The sequence below is a fragment of the Leucoraja erinacea genome, chromosome 37 (assembly GCF_028641065.1).
Source record: "Leucoraja erinacea ecotype New England chromosome 37, Leri_hhj_1, whole genome shotgun sequence".
In the NCBI taxonomy this organism is placed as follows: domain Eukaryota; kingdom Metazoa; phylum Chordata; class Chondrichthyes; order Rajiformes; family Rajidae; genus Leucoraja; species Leucoraja erinaceus.
The window spans coordinates 12,157,366-12,178,621 of NC_073413.1; the positions used below are offsets into that span (position 1 = coordinate 12,157,366).

The 21,256-nt window shown below is 45.2% G+C and overlaps 1 protein-coding gene across 1 annotated transcript in view; it reads right to left on the bottom strand.

Moving 5' to 3' along the window:
- pold1 (polymerase (DNA directed), delta 1, catalytic subunit) overlaps positions 1 to 21,256 on the bottom strand; it is a 97,728-nt gene that overhangs the window by 74,978 nt on the left and 1,494 nt on the right. The window contains 7 exon segments of the mRNA XM_055663422.1: positions 1,900 to 2,029; positions 8,377 to 8,479; positions 10,383 to 10,551; positions 11,876 to 12,001; positions 13,024 to 13,164; positions 18,021 to 18,137; positions 19,190 to 19,403. Of these exon segments, the coding sequence (XP_055519397.1) occupies positions 1,900 to 2,029; positions 8,377 to 8,479; positions 10,383 to 10,551; positions 11,876 to 12,001; positions 13,024 to 13,164; positions 18,021 to 18,137; positions 19,190 to 19,397 (994 nt within the window). The 5' untranslated portion in view covers positions 19,398 to 19,403.

Sequence of the window (21,256 nt, forward strand, 5' to 3'; positions counted from 1 at the left end):
GAGATGCTGCCTGACCCGCTGAGTTACTCCAGCTTTAAACCGGCTTAAACCAGCATCTGCAGTTCCTTCCTACACAATGGTAATGGAATAGAGGACAGTGGGTGAAAAAAGTATTTTTTCTCCAAATCAGCAGCTCTTTCATCATTTGATAGGTTACATTATCACACCCACGTTTACATATTTTACAGAGATAGATGGCCCTGTGATTTCTTGATTAATACAGGCATCAGAGGTTACGGGGAGAAGGCAGAAGAATGGCGTTAGGAGAGAGAGATAGATCAGCCACGACTGAATGGCAGAGTGGACTTGATGGACCGAATGGCCTAATTCTACTATCACTTATGACCTTATGAGACATCCACTCAAAAAGAAACAAAGTCCTTTGCATAACAGGCATCGTTCCCTTGCTACAACTCCACAACAACTCAGTATAACGGTTTATGCTCCACTTGAGTGAACATTACTTGGGAAAGCATCAACCAATGTGTGAATAAAGAGATCTATAAGCACAGATAGAAATAATTAAGCCTGTGCCAGTAATTTGTTAGAGAAATCCAATTATTTGGGCAAAAGGATTAATTCGATCCCCTGGGCACATCTTGCTCTCAAATATTTATTCAAGAGAGCCTTATCATATTCTTCCTGTCCAATTCTGTGTTGGTCTCAAACACAGCAATGATTAGTGTTTAAGAAGGAACTGCAGATGCTGGAGAATCGAAGGTACACAAAAAAGCTGGAGAAACTCAGCGGGTGCAGCAGCGATGGAGCGAAGGAAATAGGCAACGTTTCGGGCCAAAAACCCTTCTTCAGTCTGATGATTAGTGTTTGGGGTTGGGGGGGGGGGGGGGGGGAGGGGAGGGGGGAAGGAGGGGGAGGGCGATGAGGGAGGGGACAACTGCTACACCGGTCATGTATATGACAGGGACAGACACTGTTTTGGTTGCTCTACAGACTTGAGTTTCAGCACTATTATGGGCTGGTTACTGACTATTACTGATTATTAATTTATTGTATCATTGATTATTGTAAATTTATTGTGAGTTATTGTGTTAATAAACCCATAAAGCTGCAGCAAGTATGAATTTCCATTACAGGTACATCTGACAATTAAACTCTCTTGACTCTTGGATGTACACCGATACTGCAGTTAGCACTAGCCTCCAGGGCAATGATTATTCTTAGTCCTCCAGCTCAAATGTTTAGGGCAAGTGCACCTCATCCTGCAAGATCTATCTGTTCAGACTACATACTGTTGTGCCATGAATGCAGAACAAACCCCTGCCTCCCCTGCTGCTGTGTGCCACCATGTTGGGAGCCTAATGCAAGTCATAGCCTTCTGTTAAATAATCTTTATGCAATCAGTGCAAAGAATCATTCATGGCCCAGAATGGAGTGCTGGTGTTAGGCAGGCATCAGCCTTTGCAATCTGCTGGCTGGCACAGTGAACGTGGACCATGGCTGGGGTCTGGCAGTGAGGGCCGCCTGGATCTGAGCAACATTTGCTCTATATGTGACAGGGAACTTCTCACTCTGCTTGGATGCCCAGCTCTCCCTGTTGGGCTGAGGAATGACCACACTAATGTAGACATAAAATGCTGGGGAAACTCAGCGGGTCAGGCAGCATCTATGGAGAAGAGGAATTGGCGATGTTTTGGGTCGAGACCCTTCTTCAGACTGATGGGGACAAAGAAAGAATGTAGGCAGAGACAGTGGAACACCCCTCATTCTCCTGCACGCCCAGGGATAATGTAATAGCCTGCTCAACTATAGTCTCCCAACAACTCGGGCCCACGAGTCCTGGCAACATCCTCATGAATCTTCTCCACACTTTCTGCAGCGTCCACCCTGGACTGCAGCTGTCCACGTAACAGGCAGTGTTGTCGTTTTCTAATAACCCACCCTTCCTGCCGGCACATTCAATGTCGAAGCTGAGCACACGGAGCGGAGCGATTTTCTGCCACTCGCCCTCAGCGGCGTGACTGACGAAGTCTGTCCAGGCCACGTCTACCTCGATCTGTGCCAGTGTCACCTGCAGCCAACATTGGAACAAAGAGCTCATTAGCAACGTGTAGAAGGAGCATCGATCCACTGATCTCCCGGTTGCTCAACACTTCAACTCCCCCTCCCATTCCCACACTGACCTTTCTGTCCTGGGCCTCCTCCACTGTCAAGAGTGAGGCCCAACGCAAATTGGAGGAACAGCACCTCATATTTTGCTTGGGTTGCTTACACCCCAGCGGTATGAACATTGACTTCAAGTAGCCCTTGCTATCCCTCTCTCTCCACCCCCTCCCCCTTCCCAGTTTTCCTGCCAGTCTTACCGTCTCCAACCACATTTTATCTCTGTCCCGCCTACTCGCCTGACATCAGTCTGAAGAAGGGTTTCGGCCTGAAGTGTCACCCATTCCTTCTCTCCACAGATGCTGCCTGTCCCGCTGAGTTACTCCAGCACTCTGTAAACCATTACCCATTCCTTCACTCCAGAGATGCTGCCTGTCCTGCTGAGTTACTCTGGCTTTTTGTGTCCATCTAAGATCACCTATCCATTCCCTCCACTGATGCTGCCTGACCCTCTGATTTACTGCAGCACTTTGTCTGTTCATTCATCAGCTAAAGCCCAGCCAGATTTATGTTTTAATTTATTCACAGATGTAACCACATTAAGGAAGGCAGCCTCTGCTGTGGACTGTCCATTTTCTTTGAGATAGGTCTCTTGCTTGGACAGTTATAGTCCAGGATGGGTGCTGAACGTTAAGCACAGAGTGCTGGAGTAACTCAGTGGGTCCGGCAGCATCTGTGGAGAACATGGATAGGTGACGTTTCACAGAGTGCTGGAGTAACTCAGCGGGTCAGACAGCATCTGTGGAGAACATGGATAGGTGACGTTTCACAGAGTGCTGGAGTAACTCAGCAGGTCAGACAGCTTCTGTGGAGAAAATGGATAGGTGACGTTTTACAGAGTGCTGGAGTAACTCAGCGGGTCAGGCAGCATCTGTGGAGAACATGGATAGGTGACGTTTCACAGAGTGCTGGAGTAACTCAGCGGGTCAGGCAGCATCTGTGGAGAACATGGATAGGTGACGTTTCACAGAGTGCTGGAGTAACTCAGCGGGTCAGGCAGCATCTGTGGAGAACATGGATAGGTGACGTTTCACAGAGTGCTGGAGTAACTCAGCGGGTCAGGCAGCATCTGTGGAGAACATGGATAGGTGACGTTTCACAGAGTGCTGGAGTAACTCAGCGGGTCAGGCAGCATCTGTGGAGAACATGGATAGGAAATGCTTTGGGTCGAGACCCTTCTTAGACTGAAGGTGATCAGAAGAGGGTGCCGACATGAAATGGCGCTTATCCATATCCTCCACTGATGCTGCACGACCTGTTGAGTTCCTCCAGCACTTTGTGCTTCTTCCGATTCCAGCATGTGCAGTTCCTTGTGTCTGAACAGTGAATGCGCTGGGAGAGGAGGGAGTGTTGACATGACTGTGACAATGCAGGAACAGTCAGGACAGAGTGAGAATGGGAGGGTGGCACATCCATGCACCTGCTGTCATGACCTTGCAGGCAGAAGAGGCAGCAGGTTTCTGCAAGACCTTGACATCGCTGCTGCTAATTCTGTGCGGCCACCACACACCACTGTTGGATTTTCATTTGGACAGAGGCAGTCGTGGATGAGAACATCTCTGAACCACGCAGGAAGGTCTTAAGAGAAATGGTGACACAATGGAACAAGGTCGGGGCGATACATAAAATAAAATAGTCATTCTGGGAGTGTACATTCATTCAGCAAGTCACTTTAGCAAGAACAGAAAGTAGCTCAATTTTCATACCTTCATTAATCAGTAGCCATTACCAATCCCTGAACAGACGCGCTGATGATATATTAGCAAGGATTGTGGTTAACGAAGGAGGTCAAGGAAAAATTTAAATCAAGGATTAAAGCATAGAAGTATTAGTGGTGGAGCAGGAGTAGGAATTTTATAAGAACCAGCAGTGTTAATAAAAAGTTAATGAGGGGAAAGAGAATTGATTTACAGAGAAAGCTGCCAAGTAATAGCAACAGCAAAGGTTTCTGTGAATATATACAGAAGGAGAGATTAGCCAAGTGTGGAACTTCTAGAGGGCAAGGAAGAGGAATGAATAATAGATACAAGGAGACAGCAGATGCGTTAAAGCAATATTTTGCATTAGACTTCATGATGAAGGGTACTGCAAATATTTCAACCTATCTAACGGGCAAGTTTCAAACACATGGGAAGGTATAACAACAAGCACTATCGTGTACAGGTCCACCATTGATTTTTCGACAACTGATAGTCCGGCGCCACCTCTATTCTGGACAAAGTTACGAGAGTACATTCGAAGTCCTCTGAAAATGTGGCGCCTAGGCCGGGTGAAGCGGCCCATCTCGTCCTCATCGGGACTTCCACAGCGATCAGTGGGTGGGATCTCACCCCCTGCTGCTGGGGCTCTGGAACTCCACCTAGCCTGAGCCGGCAGATCCGTTCCTATAGCCGACTTCCGAGGCCGACTTTGGGGGCGGTTTCTCTGCCCCCCCCCACCGGCATAGGCGGAACGTTCCAGCACCATTTGACTCCTCTTGGAGGCCATGACCTTTGTTGGTCTGGCAAAACGGATAAGGAACCAATCGGTTGACCTCTATAGGAAAAACTAAGAACAAACTGGAGGAACTCAGCACATTTGTGGTCGAGACCCTTCTCGAGGCTGAAATGTCGTGTCCATTGCCTCAACTGATGCTGCCAGGTCCTCCAGCACTTTAATCTTGCTCAAGATATCAGCATCTGCATTTGCTTGTGTATCCAGACCAAAGGCAGACAGACATTGCCAGGTCCCACACAAGTTTGGCTGCAGAGAGAATGGAGTCAGTGCTTGAACTTTTGTTACGTTTAGCTCAGGGATTTTACCGGCAGATATAAAACTACAAATGTGACACCCTAAAGAAAGACGATAAGGCCCAGATAACTATAACCTTGTGATGTATGTATCCACAAGATTCTGGAGTTCATAATTAAGGAAAATGTAGCTGGTCCTTCAGAGCTCAATAGAGTAAAATCTGGTCAATTTTGTCTCGTGAAACGCAAATCATGTTTGACATATTTTCTTGAATTCTTTGAGATGTCTCAAACAAAGTCGATAAGGAGGATCCTGGTTTTAATGTATTTGAATTTCAAAAGGCATTTGACAAGATGCTGCATAAAAGGCTGGTGCATAAAATAAAAATGTATTCAAGTCATCAGATGAGAGGGAGCACAGGGGGATGACAATTGGTTGCAAGCAGTAGACAGTGGGAATAACCGTGTTGTTTTCAGGCTGCAAGGATCATTACTTAGCTTCAGTTTGCCATTCACATTCATGACCTGGAGTAGGCGGGCAAGTGTACCAAGGATAGTGAAATAGGCAAGAGGGTAAGATGCAACAGGCTATTTAAACTCTGCAACAAGATACAGATAGGTTGAGTGAATGGAAATATACTCGCATCAATGGAGGAAAATGTGGTGTCATGCCCTTTGTTAAGTGGAATCTAAAGAGACTATTATCCAAATAGAGAAAGATTGCACATGAGTGAGGAGTTCATGAGCACAAATTGCAGGAAGTTAGCAGGCAGGCAGGTGCACAAAGTGGTGAGGAAAGCAAATTGCCCTATGTTTCAAAAAGGATTGGAGTTCAGAAGTAATTACACAGTGAAATTGTGAGGTCACACCTGGAGTTCTGTGCATTTTCAGTCCCCTTATCTAGGGCGGCATGGTGGCATATCATTAGAGTTGCTGCCTTACAGCACCAGAGACCCGGGTTCAATCCTGACTAAGGGGCCTGTTTCTGCGCTGTAACACGAAAACTAAAACAATTTTTTTGTTAAATATAAGAGGCTCTTTTTTGCTTTCACAATATTTGCTTAATGATATTTTCCAATCCGTGATAGTTGTGCCCCCCCCCCCCAGAAACCCCATGTTAGAGAAAATCACATTATAAAGAGAATTGTGTCTAAGAGGATAAAGGGGGGTTAGAAGCTAGAGTTTCAGACGTAGTAACAGTTGTTTTTCCTGCAGGAGAGGGGGACACAAAGAGCAGGGAAGACTGGAGAAGAAAAATAAGATGAAAGATGTGAGGGCTTGCTAGGGTAAAATACAAAGTGCTCTAAGCATTGCAGCTTTCGATTATAGGGAATGGTATGGCCAGGTCATTTAGATGCTGCAGACTCCAATTTATTTATGAAATGAAAATAGAAATACGCCTTTTTTAACCAGTTGTTCAACGTCATAAAAGACAAAAGCACTTCCCACAATGAGCAGTCTGCATCATGTGGGTTTAGAGACAAAGGTTCTTATTTTGGTGGGGCTCTGAGACCAGGAATGTCATTGGTACAATTAAACACTAATGCATGTTGAGATCACTGTGGTTTTTACAACCGCCATTAACATGCAAAACCTCTCATATTTTAATAGATTAATTGGGGGCACGCAACTGAACAATGAACAGAAGATCAGCAGGAGAAAATGGTGGAAAACCCAAGGCTGGGATAGATTCCAACTTTCTGTTACAGTGTGAATGCAAAACAAAAAAGATGAAAAGACTCTGGTCTGTGACAAGAGAAGTTGTGGGAATGTTCAAGAAGGAACTGCAGATGCTGGAAAATCGAAGGTAGACAAAATTGCTGGAGAAACTCAGCGGGTGCAGCAGCATCTGTGGAGCGAGGGAAATAGGCAACGTTTCGGGCCAAAACCCTTTAGAAGATAGTCAAGTTGAAGCATCAATCTATTTGGCCTGATATTTATTTTCTTTCACATTTCCAGAATGTTCCACATTTTGCTTTTGCCTCTCATATGAAGACTTCAATTGTGAACCTGAGATTTGGATGTTTTCCACAAGTATAGTTACAGCACGGAAACAGGCCACTCGGCCCACCGAGTCCATACGGACCATCACCACCCATTTACACCAATCCTACGCTCTCTCTGCATTTTCCATCAACTCGCCCCAGATTCCAACACTCACGTAGGCACCAGGGACAACTCGCTGAGGGCCCTCACGCCTTTAGGATGTGGGAGAGAGCCAGGGCACCCTAAGGGAACCCACGTGATCACCAGGAGAACTTGCAAACTCCACACAGCCAGCACACGAGATCTCTAGTGCTTCTTCTTCTTCTTGCATATGGCGTTAACAGCCTAAAGTTGTAGGATAACTTGTTCTATTTGATCATATTTGATTGTGCACTCCAGGTTGATTGCATTCGTCGAAACAGGGCGGACCACGTGAAGGTTGCAATCTCCCACCCCGGTCTCTACTGCTAAGAGGCAGCGGCTTCACCCACTGCGTGATACTTCAAATGAATGCACATTTTTCTCCCTCTAATAAGCTCTGCGGACTGACTGGAAAGGAGCGGTGCGTATGGGAGTGGTTGAGAGAAATAATCAAATTTAACCTTCCAAGAACAAAAGCTTGCATTTATAACCCACTCTTCTGGGACACGGAGCACTTTGATGCTTTCAAAGTGTAGGTAGTGTTGGAGCAAACTGTAGCCAATTTGCACAGTTTGCCCACACAAACAGCAGCGATACAGACCAGATCATAGAATCTTGTTACATAAAGAATAATTTAATGTCATTTCAACCACCCACCTTATTCCAAACTACCTCATATTCCTTAATACCCTTCAAATCATATTTCCTCAACAAATCAGTATACATAATCCTCTTGGGTAGGAATACAGGTATAATCATCTACAAATGCACAAAGTACTCATCTTCATCCAAAACTTCTCAACTCTTAATTGATATTGTATTCCCTGGCAATCAACTTTGATCCTGACCGTGGGTGCTGTCTGTGTGGAGTTTGTACGTTCTCCCTGTGGCTATGTGGGTTTCCTCCCATATCCCAAAGCCGTGCGGGTTTGTAGGTTAATCAGCCCTCTGTAAATTGCCTCTAGTGTATGACAAAGTGGGATAACATCGAACTAGTGTGAACGGGTGATTGGTGGTCGGCGTGGATTCGGTGGGCTGAAGGGCCTGTTTCCATGCTGTATCTTTCCATCAATGAATCTTCCCCAGTGTCCACTTCATCAAGTCCTTTACCAGCATGGTCATTATTGTGATGCAGAAACAAATCATCACAACCATGGAACAGCAGCTGGCACAGGCTGAAGCGGAAACACTGATCAGGACACTGGAAGAAACACAGCAACTTCAAAACAGGGCACCTGGATTCTGTCTCTCGAGTGGGACTTTGTTGCTGCATCAGAAGTGATTGACTCACCATCCAGCCACTGCTGACAACTTATCACCCTTGGAGGAGAAAACTGAAACTTAAAACAATCTCTCTCTCTCTCTACCCTTCCGATGATCCGCATTTAGTGGCACACACCTTCTTGGGACTGTGCCCTGTAGGTTGGTCTTCCCTTATCCGATATTTCCCAGCGGGTAATTCAATCCAGTTACAGCCAACGACATCGCAATCCACCATGAATCTAACAAAAATATCAGACAAAATGTACATTTAAGCATGGTAACAATAATAAGTTCAATCTGGTCATTTGGACTATCCCTGTCAAAAGCATGAAGAGTTCCAGGAAAAATACCAATCACTCAGACACATGTCAGCAGATATTAGGCTGAAGTGATTGACTATAAACAGCATCTTGAAGGAAGGGGCGGGGAGGTGCACAGATGTCTTGGTGGGAGGGGGAAATCCTGATGACATGACCTCGGCCACTGAAAGTTCAGCTCATGATGGGAAAATTAAAATGAGGGACATGCAAGAGACCAGAATCAGAGTCATGGAAACAGCAAGGATGGTGTGGGTTTGGAGAATGTCACAGATAAGGAAAAAGGGTGTAGGAAGAACTGCAGATGCTGATATAAATCGAAGGTAGACACAAAATGCTGGAGTAACTCAGCAGGTGAGGCAGCATCGCTGGAGAGAAGGAATAAGGGTGCATCTATGCTAGAGTTTGTAATAAAAGTCTTCATAAATCATTAAATTGAGATGCTACTAAAAAAGGAGCTAGTGTAGGTGCCTCAGTGAGGTTTTACATGTCACTTTTCTTATCTTCCACTATTGGGAGAGTCTAGGACTAGAGGTCATAGCCACAGCATTAAAGGACGTTCCTTGAGGAAGGAGATGAGGAGGAATTTCTTTAGTCAGAGGGTGGTGAATCTGTGGAATTCTTTGCCACAGACGGCTGTGGAGGCCAGGTCAGTGGATATTTTTAAGACAGAGATAGATAGATTCTTGATTAGTACGGGTGTCAGGGGCTATGGTGAGAAGGCATGAGAATGGGGTTAGAAGGGAGAGATAGATCAGCCATGATTGAATGGCGGAGTACACGTGATGGGCCGAATGGCCTAATTCCGCTAACAATAAACGGTCTGTGGGTTGAGAATGTAAAACAACTGAAAGTTATTATTCATCAGGCCTGCTGTAGATTAGTCATCATTATTTGCAGCAGGTTTGCCGAGTTAACGTGACTGGGCCGATACAGGCAAATGGAGCAAGAATAATTGAACAGAATCCATATCTTATTTTGCTCTTTATGAACACAAGTTATATGCAGTTTGTTTGAAATCTTCACCTCACATCTGTCACTGCATCGGTGACAGTCAGCCAATTTGGTGAGAACAAGTTGTACAGATGAAAGAAACAGCAAAACATTTAATGTAGTTTGCATACAGAAGCAAAGCATTCAAAGGATTGCTTGAAAATCTGATCTTGCCTGAAATTATCAGAGCTATTTAATTTTGATAGATTTTTTTGAAGTGCACATGACAGACTGAAAACATGTTGAAACTTGACTTTGTTAAAATGATTGCAAAATGTAATTGGTTGCTTGTAATAAAAATAAACCAACTGTACACTCTATATCACTGGTACAATCTCTGCCATTCCCATAGTTCAGACACGTCACCTAATGGCAAATGCACAATACTACAACTGAAAACCAGGCGTTTTTAAATTGTCTGTACAGAGTTTGTACGTTCTCCCTGTGACCACGTGGGTTTTCTCCGGGTGCTCCGGTTTCCTCCCACACTCCAAAGACAAACAGGTTTGTAGGTTAATTGGCTTTGCTAAAATAAAAGTTGTAAATTGTAAATAGGATAGTGCTAGTATAGAGATCGCTGGTCAGCATGGATTCGGTGGGCCGAAGGGACTCTTTAAGCGCTGCATCGCTATAGTTTAAAGCACTGTGGGAGCGTGCTATGCACAAATCAGCTACTATGCTTCTCACACTACAATAACAGCTCACTTCAAAAACACCTTATATTGGATTGGACAATAACAGCTCACTTTAAAAACACTTCATATTTCCAGATATTGCAAAAACTCCCACATTTCTTAATGAATTGTTTTAATGCTCAGTCAGTAGTAAGTACCTGATTTCAAAGTCAATGTTGGCCTCATATGACTGATAGTTGCTCATTGGCATTGAACCAAAGTGGAATCCTTGTTCCAGCAGCCGTTTAGCTGGGGCAATTAGGCGAGGCAGTGCCATTGTGATCTTTAGGAATGGTGTTTTCGTGTTTCCTCCGTAGCCGTACATATCTGTAATTATACATTCACCCATTGATGGCATTCTCTCAGCAATGTTGCAACATATGTCTCCCCCTATCTCTCCCAAGCAGGTTCTGCTGCAAGGACAGGCAGCTCCCTAGCATCTTATTACAATTGACTCACATCCAGCAGATCTGGACAAGACAAATACTCGCTGCTGCAGAAAGGTATTATTAGCAGATCACGGATCATTAGCGGGGTGGCTCGGTGGCACAGCGGTACAGTTTCTGCCTTACAATGCTTGCAGCGCCCGAGACTTGGGTTTGATCCCGACTACGGGTGCTGTCTGTACGGAGTTTGCACGTTCTCCCCGTGACCTGCATGGGTTTTCTCCAATCTCTTCGGTTTCCTCCCACACTCCAAAGACCTACACCCACACCCATATACACACACATGCGCACACACACGCGCACGCTAAAGACACACGCACATATACACATACACACACATATACATATACACACACACACACACACACACACACGCAATACATACACACACACGCACACACACACCACGCGCGCTCCCAGATTAAAGTGGAAAAGTCTCTGAACTGCAGGTCAGGCAGAACCGGTTGAAAGGGACAACGCCAATGACCTCTGGTCAGGACATCAGCTAAAACATCAACTCTCTGTCACTGCCACAGGTGCTGCCTGACCTGCTAATTCTTCCCTTGAGGGCTGAAACATTTTTTACGCTGAAAAATACTTAATCGGTTGGAAAAAGCTGTAGGATATCATGAAAAGGATTGGACACGATAGATGCAGGAAACATGTTCCCAATGTTGGGGGAGTCCAGAACCAGAGGTCACAGTTTAAGAATTTCGAACTGAGACGAGGAAAAACCTTTTCACCCAGAGAGTTGTGAATTTGTGGAATTCTCTGCCTCAAAAGGCAGTGGAGGCCGATTCACTGGATGTATTCAAAAGAGAGTTGGATAGAGCTCTTATTGATGGTGGAATCAAGGGATATGGGGAGAAGGCAGGAACGGGGCACTAATTGTGCATGATCAGCCATGATCACAATGAATGGCGGTGCTGGCTCAGCCTACACCTGCATCTATTGTCCATGTATCTATGAAATGAGAATTTTCCTAGCAGAAGTCATTCTTTTCCTGTGTCCTTTAACCAAAATGTATAATGTTCCTCCTGTCTTTCCCTCCTCCAGGGACGGCTTTTAACAAGTTCAGAAAGACATTTGGCATTCCTTCCAGACATCCTGATGTTCCACCTTCTAGGCTTGGCCCCTTTTCTCGATGTCCGAGCCACTACATGGGAGAGAACAAAGAGAAGGCAACAACAGAGTGCTGTACTTACTCTCCTTCAGACAGATATCGACTGCCAGTACCACTTGAGAGATGTTATCCTTGTTTGACCTCATGTCCTTAATCACAATGCTGTTCAGCTCCCGCTGAAAGTCATGGAGGTGTTCTGAACTGAAACCTGTCAGAGGAGTGGAAGTTTCAGAGTTATAGATCTGTTCGTTCAGTGCACCATGAGCAATTCAACACATGGCCACAATGGAATATCACCACAGTAGACATTATATTAGTCAGTAGTCAGTAGACAGCTATGACAATTGTGCTCGGTAATGGATGGGACTGCGTTCTTTTAGCTGACGCTCAACAACATTTTTAAGATTAGACTCTTCTGTTGCTCGACTGTCTCCAGGCTACACAGTGTACAACAATAATTCACACCGAACTACATCTAGCTCTGCTTCAGCCAGCAGCACTGGAGGTTGAGGAGAGACAAGACAGAAGGTACACACAATGTGCTGGAGTAACTCAGCGGGTCAGGCAGCATCTGTGGAGAACATGGATAGGTGACGTTTCACAGAGTGCTGGAGTACCTCAGCGGGTCAGGCAGCATCTATGGAGTGAAGGAAATAGGCAACGTTACCTATTTCCAGAAGAGTTTCGGACCGATACGATGCTGGTTCATTATGATGATAGACACAAAATGCTATAGTAACTCAGCGGGTCAGGCAGCATCTGTGGAGAACATGGATAGGTGATGTTTCAGTTCTTGACCCCGCTGGGTATCTTTAAATCAGAGACTGATAGATCTTGATTAAAAGGGGTGTTTCAGCTCTTGACCCCGCTGGGTATCTTTAAATCAGAGACTGATAGATCTTGATTAAAAGGGGTGTCAAGGGTTACAAGGAGAAGGTAGGAGAATGGGGTTGGGAGGGGAAAATATTGAATAGCAGAGTAGACTTGATGGGCTGAATGGCCTTTTTCTGCTCCTATGTCTTATGGTCGTTTGCTTGTCACAATGTTGAGAGGGAAGTTGAAGATACATTTTGGTTGGTAAAACACAGGAGACTTAACAACAGAGGTCTCATGTAATCCCCGACCTGGAAATGTTGACGCTGTTATTTTGCAACTGGAGTAAATAGTTACAGAGCATCGACACGCCTGATAAACAGGAGCTGAGAGTGTACGGACATGCGAGAATCTCACCAGCAGGTGCCGGGACATAGAAATATGGCATAAATCCATGGATGTGACAGCACACACTGTTCCCCTCCATTGTAATTCCAAACATCCGTGTAACAGGAACGGGACCCTGCCTATTCCCAGGCATTCCAGCGACATAAGTCCCTACAAAAGAAAGGAAGAGCAATTATTAAAATTGAGAATCTCATCTACCCGTTCCTTCTTTAGACCATGCTTAAACCAGCATCTGCAGTTCCCTGCTTCTCCATGTTCCTCTAAGCCAGCATATGGATATGTGTGGGAAGGAACTGCAGATGCTGGTTAACACCGAAGATAGACACAAAATGCTGGAGTAACTCAGCGGGACTGGCAGCATCTCAGGAGAGAAGGAATGGCTAACGTTTCGGGTCGAGACCCTTTTTCTCTTTGGGAAACTTTGCTTTCCACAGACTGACTACAGGACTTGCCTAAGTGGTAGGAATAATTAGATTTTAAAAGCTGATTAACTTATTGGGAAATATTATTTAACATAATTTTTAATTTTTTTAACATATAAGATTGTTAAGGGCTTGGACACACTAGAGGCAGGCAACATGTTCCCGATGTTGGGGGAGTCCAGAACCAGGGGCCATAGTTTAAGAATAAGGGGTAAGCCATTTAGAACGGAGACGAGGAAACACTTTTTCTCACAGAGAGTGGTGAGTCTGTGGAATTCTCTGCCTCAGAGGGCGGTGGAGGCCGGTTCTCTGGATGCTTTCAAGAGAGAGCTAGATAGGGCTCTTAAAGATAGCGGAGTCAGGAGATATGGGGAGAAGGCAGGAACGGTGTACTGATTGGGGATGATCAGCCATGATCACATTGAATGGCGGTGCTGGCTCGAGGGGCCGAATGGCCACTACTCCTGCACCTATTGTATATTGTCTATAACATCCAGCAAATCAGAGGATGAGATTACGGTGAGTTTTTTTGTTCTACAAGTGCCATTTGTAGAGAGAAGGGAAATAATGAGTGAATCCACCTATAATTGCACAATACCTTCCTTGCAATGTTCCATTTCATTACCTCAACTTTCTCACTCCCAAGTCAGTATATTGTTCCAAAGTTACACAATCCAAAACTTTTACTGAACTCCTACCCTTCCAGTATTCCTGCTTAAGCTGTACACACACACACACACACACACACACACACACACACACACACACACACACACACACACACACACACACACACACACACACACACACACACACACACACCACACACACACACACACACACACAACACACACACACACACACACACACACACACACACACACACACACACACACACACACAAAAGTCAAAGTCAAAGTCAATTTTATTCGTCACATGCACCCCAACATTGTTACTAGTTGAATTGCTCCACTTAATAGTTTTTTTTTAATTTTCTCCAAAGCATTAGATCTTAATCCACTAAATAACGTTTGAAAATATATTGGTATGGGTTTGCAAATAATCAAGTTTACTGCAACAATGGCATGTCCATGATGTAGATGTTTCCTTAGTCAAACAATAATTAAAAAACACAAATAATTATGAAACTTCCCAAACATTATAGATCGAAATTAAAGATTTCCCACAGCAAACACATGTTAATGCCAAAGAGGGGGCAATGAATGAGGTGGAAGTCACTGCTGAGCTCAGCTGAAGAAAATACAAAGTTTGCTGAAACTTATCTATTGGGCTCCTCGTTACATAAGGAATTCAACTGTTCACACAAAACCTGCTTGGCAAATGAATGAAGTACAAAATAGAATTGGCAACAGTTGTAAAAGTGCACTGCGGAGCCTGGAAAGAGTATGGATTAATATTTTGACAGGCAAATAAAAATACTTCATGAGTCAGAGAACAGAGATTGAAGAATCTGTCAATGGACTTGAACAAAACAAAAACAAAACATCACACTGTTCCCCACAGGTTCAATGAGCTAAATGGGTTGCCTTTGTACTGCACAATTTTATTGTAAATTATTAATTAAGATTGGAAATTAATACTTAAAGAATGATGGTTGTTGCTGGCACAATCAAAGATATTGATGGAGAAATAATTGAAAAAGTTCAATTGGAAGGGAACAATGGCCCCGTAAAAATCCCCAGGGCATTCGGCCAGCAGTTGTAAGGGGCAGCTCAACAGACACAAAGTCACAGTGGGTCAGGCAGCATTCCTGGAGAACATGGATAGATAAAGTTTCGAGTCGGGACCCTTCTTCAGAGAGATATAAAGATATAATATGCTTGGTGGCATAAATCATAAGACACTACTTGTACAGCAGCCTGGACACAGGAACAATAGATACAGTGGGATTAATGCTAACTAAAAAGGGGAATAGGCCAGAGCAGTATTAAAAACATGTCCCTTCAAAGCTAGAGATAAGCCTTAAAAAACAAGCACATTGTCTGGAGTGCAATCTGTTCAACAAATCTCAGCTTCTTTCCTGAATTATAAATTAAACCATAGAGGCTGTGAGAGATATTGAGCTCATTTATAATATTTTAAGGCTTTCCACAAAAAAACACATGTATTACATTTTTCTAACTGTTTATTATTGTCACAGGTACAGAGATAGTGAAATGTTTGTTCATTTGTGAGATATGAATTAACTTGAACTGCCAGTATCTAAAAGGATACAGACAATAGGCAAGTGCAACGAGCCACAACAGTTGCTTACAAGCTAGCATGAATATGGCTTCAATAGCCTCCCTCTATGAAATAGCCTCCGCTCAGTTCGCAACAACAATCTCCCGGTGGCTCAGCACTTCAACTCCCCCTCCCATTCCAAATCTGACCTTTCTGTCCTGGCCCTCCTCCATAGTCAGAGTGAGTCCCACCACAAATTGTGAGTCCCACCGCCGGCCCCCTGTCAGCAGCGTGTCTGTTTTTTTCTACTTTTTTTTGTTTTTTTAGTATGTTTTACAGTATGTTTTTGATGTGTTTTTGTGTGGGGGGGTGTGGGTGGGGGGGGGGGTGTGTGGGGGTGTGTGTGGGGGGGGAAGGGGGGAAACCGCTTTGGTCACCTCCTCCACGGAGAGGCGACTTTTTCCAGGTCGCCTCCCCCGTGGCCTAATAGCAAGGATCGGCGCGACCTTTCCCGGAGACGCGCCGCAGTGCGGACTCGGCGTGGAGCGGGCGAGCCCTCACAGGGGCTCGCCGGAGGGGAGCGCTCCGTTTCGCTGGCCCGCGGCAGCCGGCAGCCTGAAGCCGAGCTGGCGCGGCGTCTGCAGCCCGGGATCCCTCGAGGGGGACCCGGGGGGAAGAAGAAGCTCCGAATGCCGGCCCGCGGCCAACTTCTACCGTGGGCCCGGCATGAACTTACCATCACCCCTGGAGGGGAGCTTCGACCGCCGGCCCTGCGGTCTGCGGTGCTTCTGGCTGCGGCGCGAATTTTAAAACTTCGACCGCCGGCCTGCGGCCTACACCAGCCTGAAGCCGCGGTCTCCGGTGGGGAAGAGACGATCCTGGACTTACCTTGTCCTTTATCATCTGGACGCCCGCAGCAATGGCTGCGGAGGGTTGAGGTCCCGACCACGGGGGAAAATGGAGGAGGACTAGCCAAATTCTGTGCCTTCCACCGCAGTGATGAATGCTGTGGTGGATGTTTGTGTTAAATTTTTATTGTGTTTTTGTGTTCTGTATCATTGTACCGCTGCTGACAAATTCATTTCACTTGCACTTTATGTGCAATGTGACGAATAAAACTGATTGATTGATTGATTGAAATTGGAGGAGCAGCACCTCATATTTCGCTTGGGTAGTTTACACCCCAACAGTATGAACATTGGCTTCTCCAATTTCAGGTAGTCCTTGCTTTCTCCCTCTTTCCCCTCCCCTTCCCAGCTCTCCCACAGCCCACTGTCTCCGCCTCTTCCTTTCTTTTTCCCGGCCCCCCCCACCCCCTCATCAGTCTGAAGAAAGGTCTCGACCCGAAACGTCCCCTATTTCCTTCGCTCCATAGATGCTGCCTCACCCGCTGAGTTTCTCCAGCATTTTTGTCTACCTTCCCTCTATGCAATATCATTTAGATTTTAATTGATGATTGAAAGATACAGCATAGAAGTGGGCCCTTCGGCCCACCAAGTCCATGCTGAGCATCCACCACCCCTTTACACTAGTTCTATGTTATCCCACTTTCTCACCTACTCACTAGAGGTAATTTACAGAGAACCAATTAACCTACAGCCCACATGTCTTTGGGATGTGGACAGGAACCCACAGAGAATGTGCAGACTACATACAGTGGCAAAATCAAGCCCTGGTCTCTGGCGCTGTAAGGCAGCAGCTCTTCCAAGTGTGCCACCCTTTTTATTACCATTGTGAAAATATTACAGAAATATTGCAGTTTGAGGTTTTCACCCAACCTTTTTACGACATGTAATTATTCAGCCCCTCACTGGGGTCCTATCCTTCGAATGCGTGGGCTTAACGCAAGCGTTATCTTTGGCTTCACGCCACACCACCACTGCCCAATTATAATCTGTACACCACAGTTTGGAAGTGTTTAACTTCAGCTCAGTTTATGGTCATGTGTCCCGAGGTACAGTGAAAAGCTTTTGTTGCGTACCAACCAGTCAATACATGATTACAATCAAGCCATTTACAGAGAATAGTTACATGATAAGGGAATGATGTTTAGTGCAAGGTAAAGTCAGCAAAGTCGGATCAAAGATAATCCGAGGGTCACTCATGAGGTAGATGGGAGGTGAAGGTTACACAAAAAAGCTGGAGAAACTCAGCGGGTGCAGCAGCATCTATGGAGCGAAGGAAATAGGCAACGTTTCGGGCCGAAACCCTTCTTCAGACGGGATGGGAGGTGGGAGGTGAAGACTGCTCTCTAATTGTGGTGGGATATCAGTTGCCTGATAACAGTTTATGACCTGCATGGCCTGCTGACACAGCCTCAATACCACAACATAAAGTGGAGGGCTGAATTCACATTCGGAGCTGTGTCCAAGCCAAAACGTTACTGATCCTGTCACTTACCCACATAGTACTCGAGCTCCACCTGCTGGAACGTGATGCTGTCCTCTTTCGGGTTGATCTTTGGTACCGGCGGCCGCTGCCACTTACTGTTCTTAACGTCAGAAGAAAACAGGTTTCCTAAAAGCAAGAAAGAAAGTTTACAATTCATATATATAAAATTTGGACACAAAATGCTGGAGTAACTTAGCGGGACAGACAATAGGTGCAGGAGTAGGCCATTTGGCCCTTCGAGCCAGCACAGCCATTCAATGTGATCATGGCTGATCATCCCCAATCAGTACCCCGTTCCTGCCTTCTCCCCATATCCCCTGATTCCTCTACCTTTAAGAGCCCTCTGGCAGGCAGCGTCTCTGGAAAGAAGGAATAGGTGCATGGAATTTTTGTTGTTGTTTATTATGGTTTTTACAAAGTACTATATTACATATCTGTTGATTCTAGAATTTCATTGCTCTGTTTAGGGACATATGACAATAAAATACTCTTGAGTCTAGCTGGGAAGAGGGAAGGGGGGGTTAAAACATTTAATTTAATGTCTCTGAACATCTGACACCAATATAGCATTTGTTTTCCCAAATGTTAAATGCATCTGTGAGCCACAATACCTCCTGAAGCAGTACACCAACGTCTCTCTGTAGACCTGCACTCACTAGTATTTCAAGGTTAATTCAAAAATAAATTGATATTTCCTACCAAATTGAATAACCTTCCATGGATAGGACAGGTTTGGAGGGATATGGATCAAATGCAGGCAGGTGGGACTAGTGTAGCTGGGACATGTTGGTCGGTGTATGCCACACTGTATCACTCTCTGACTCTAACCTCGCATTTCATATGTTTACACTCTCTTCCTTACTCCCTTTTTTTTAGACAAACCCCTTTGCATTGGCCACATAAAACAGCCAGAAAGTGAGCTGCAACATCACTTGAGCAAAATGTTAAAAGGTTTGTCAATGCTGCCAAACTACCCAGCAAAGGATAGTCAGTCACCTTCAAGAGGGGAAGCAAATTGGAAAAACGTTTAAAATGAGGGCCCTGGCATTCACAGGAACAGCAGGACCAACGTCTGATCACGGCACTGTAACAACAGTAATAGTGTTGATTAAACAGTCATCAGTCTCTTTATCAGCCGACCCACTCGTTGGCTGTGAAGGCATTAACCCGCCACCTACCAATGGGCACAGAGTCGTGCGCTGGCTGTACTTCCTTGGCATCCATAGTCATCTCTGCCTCCACCTCATCCAGATAGGCCAGCTCCTCCTCGAACTGCGACGGCACGTCATCCTCCTGATGTGCTCGTGGCCGCTTCGACTGTGGCCCACTGTCTCCACGACCACCGTACGGTTTCTTCGACTGCGACCCACTTCTCCTAAACTCCATGTCGATCTGCACACAGCAATAATGTTTTAAAAAGATCAGTGCGAGAACAGCAGGAGCTGGTAGATTTGTTCCCATAGCCGACTTTGCGGGCCGGTACCTTGGCCTTCCCAAGGCCGTGACCTCTGTTGGTCCAGCAGAACAGAACCAAGGGTGCTGTAAAATAGGTGGTGGACCTGTATAATTCAGGATACAATCCAAACAGCATTTAGGCTACTGCAGGTTACAAATGGGCTTGTTTTCACAGGCCTCCAGAAGTAGATTTGGTCCATAAATCCAAAAATATACAAACAAAAACAATTGATACTAGACTAAGTGATATGGTAACCATAACTCCAAGTATGGTAATGAATGTCCACTGGGTGGCATCAGCAATGGCTGCCTCGCCAACAGTCTGTCTGTCCTTTCCTTCTTTGTGTTTAAATAGTATGTGTTAAATGTATGTTTTTTAGTGTTCTTTAGCTTGTTTTATGTGGGGGGTGGGGAGGGGTTGGGGGAAACTTTTTTTAATCTCTTATCTCGACAGAGATGCGATTTTTTTCCGTATCGTATCTCCGTCCGCACTGCGGCCTAACATCGAGGAGTTGGCGGCCTTTGTTGGAGACCGACTTTTGGGATCTCCACCGCGGGGAGCCTACGGGACTTTAACATCGCGAAGCCCGCAATCCCTTTGCCAGGGATCCACCTCGGAGCTCTAACCTTGGGTGCTTGTGGACTTACATCACAAAGCCCACGGTCTCTGGTCAGAGACCGACATCGGGAACTCCAAACCGTGGGAATTTCAATCACCCCGACGCGGGAACTTCGACCGCCGGCTGCGGGAGCAATGATCGCCCCAACGGATGGTTCTACTGCCCCGACCGCAGGAGAAATAAAGAGGAAGAAGATTGGACTCTTTTGCCTTCCATCACAGTGAGGAATGTGGCAAATCCTCTGTGGTGGATTTTTATGTTAACTTTTATGTATTTGTGTGTCTTGTTGCTTTTTTTTTGTGTGGCAGTATGGTAATTCGCATATCACTGTACCTTAATTGGTACAAGTGACAATAAAAGATCTTTGAATGTCAGGTAAAGCACATCAGACATAAGAATTACTAAAACAGTGGATACTAGCAGAAACTAGTTCTGCATCCGTAAGAACAAAAATATGTAACTGTAGACTTCTGAATTTAATATTATGGGAGCTCATTTGTATGTACAGATGTCGGTCTTCATAACCCCAGGAAAACTTGCAACACAATTTCAAAAATCTATTTTGTGCAAATTATTACAGGGATTTAGTTTGTTTCAAAGCTAAATTATGCATTTTCCAATAAATCAAATTAGAAATTGATGAGGACAATTATTCTCTGAGAAAATGCAGCGAGAAGCGTCTTGCTTTAAACTATTAACACTGATTTTCAAGCAGAGAGATCGGCCGGCATTAAACTGAAACACAAAATGCTGGATGAACTCAGCGGGACAGGCAGCATCTCTGGAGAGAAGTAATGGGTGACGTTTCAGGTCGAGACCCTTCTTCAGACCCTTAAAAAGGAATGGGTGATGTTTTAGGTCGAGCCACTTCAGATTGGGCAATCAAGTTGACCAGTGTGTCATGGAGGGGGTGAGCTGTATTGTCCAGGATACTCCACAGTTTGAGGAGCATCCTCCCCTCCAAAACCATCTACCCGTCAATCCAACTCCGCCCCCAGGATGCAGTCAGCCGTCCTGATGAGTTTGTTGATCCAAGCAATATCACAAACAACAACAATCAACACAAGCAGTTTATATGGTGCAGTTTGTGGGAACTTGCAGGAATCAAACGATGATCATTAACAAACATAAAACAATAATAATTGGATTTCAAATGTACACGGCTGACTG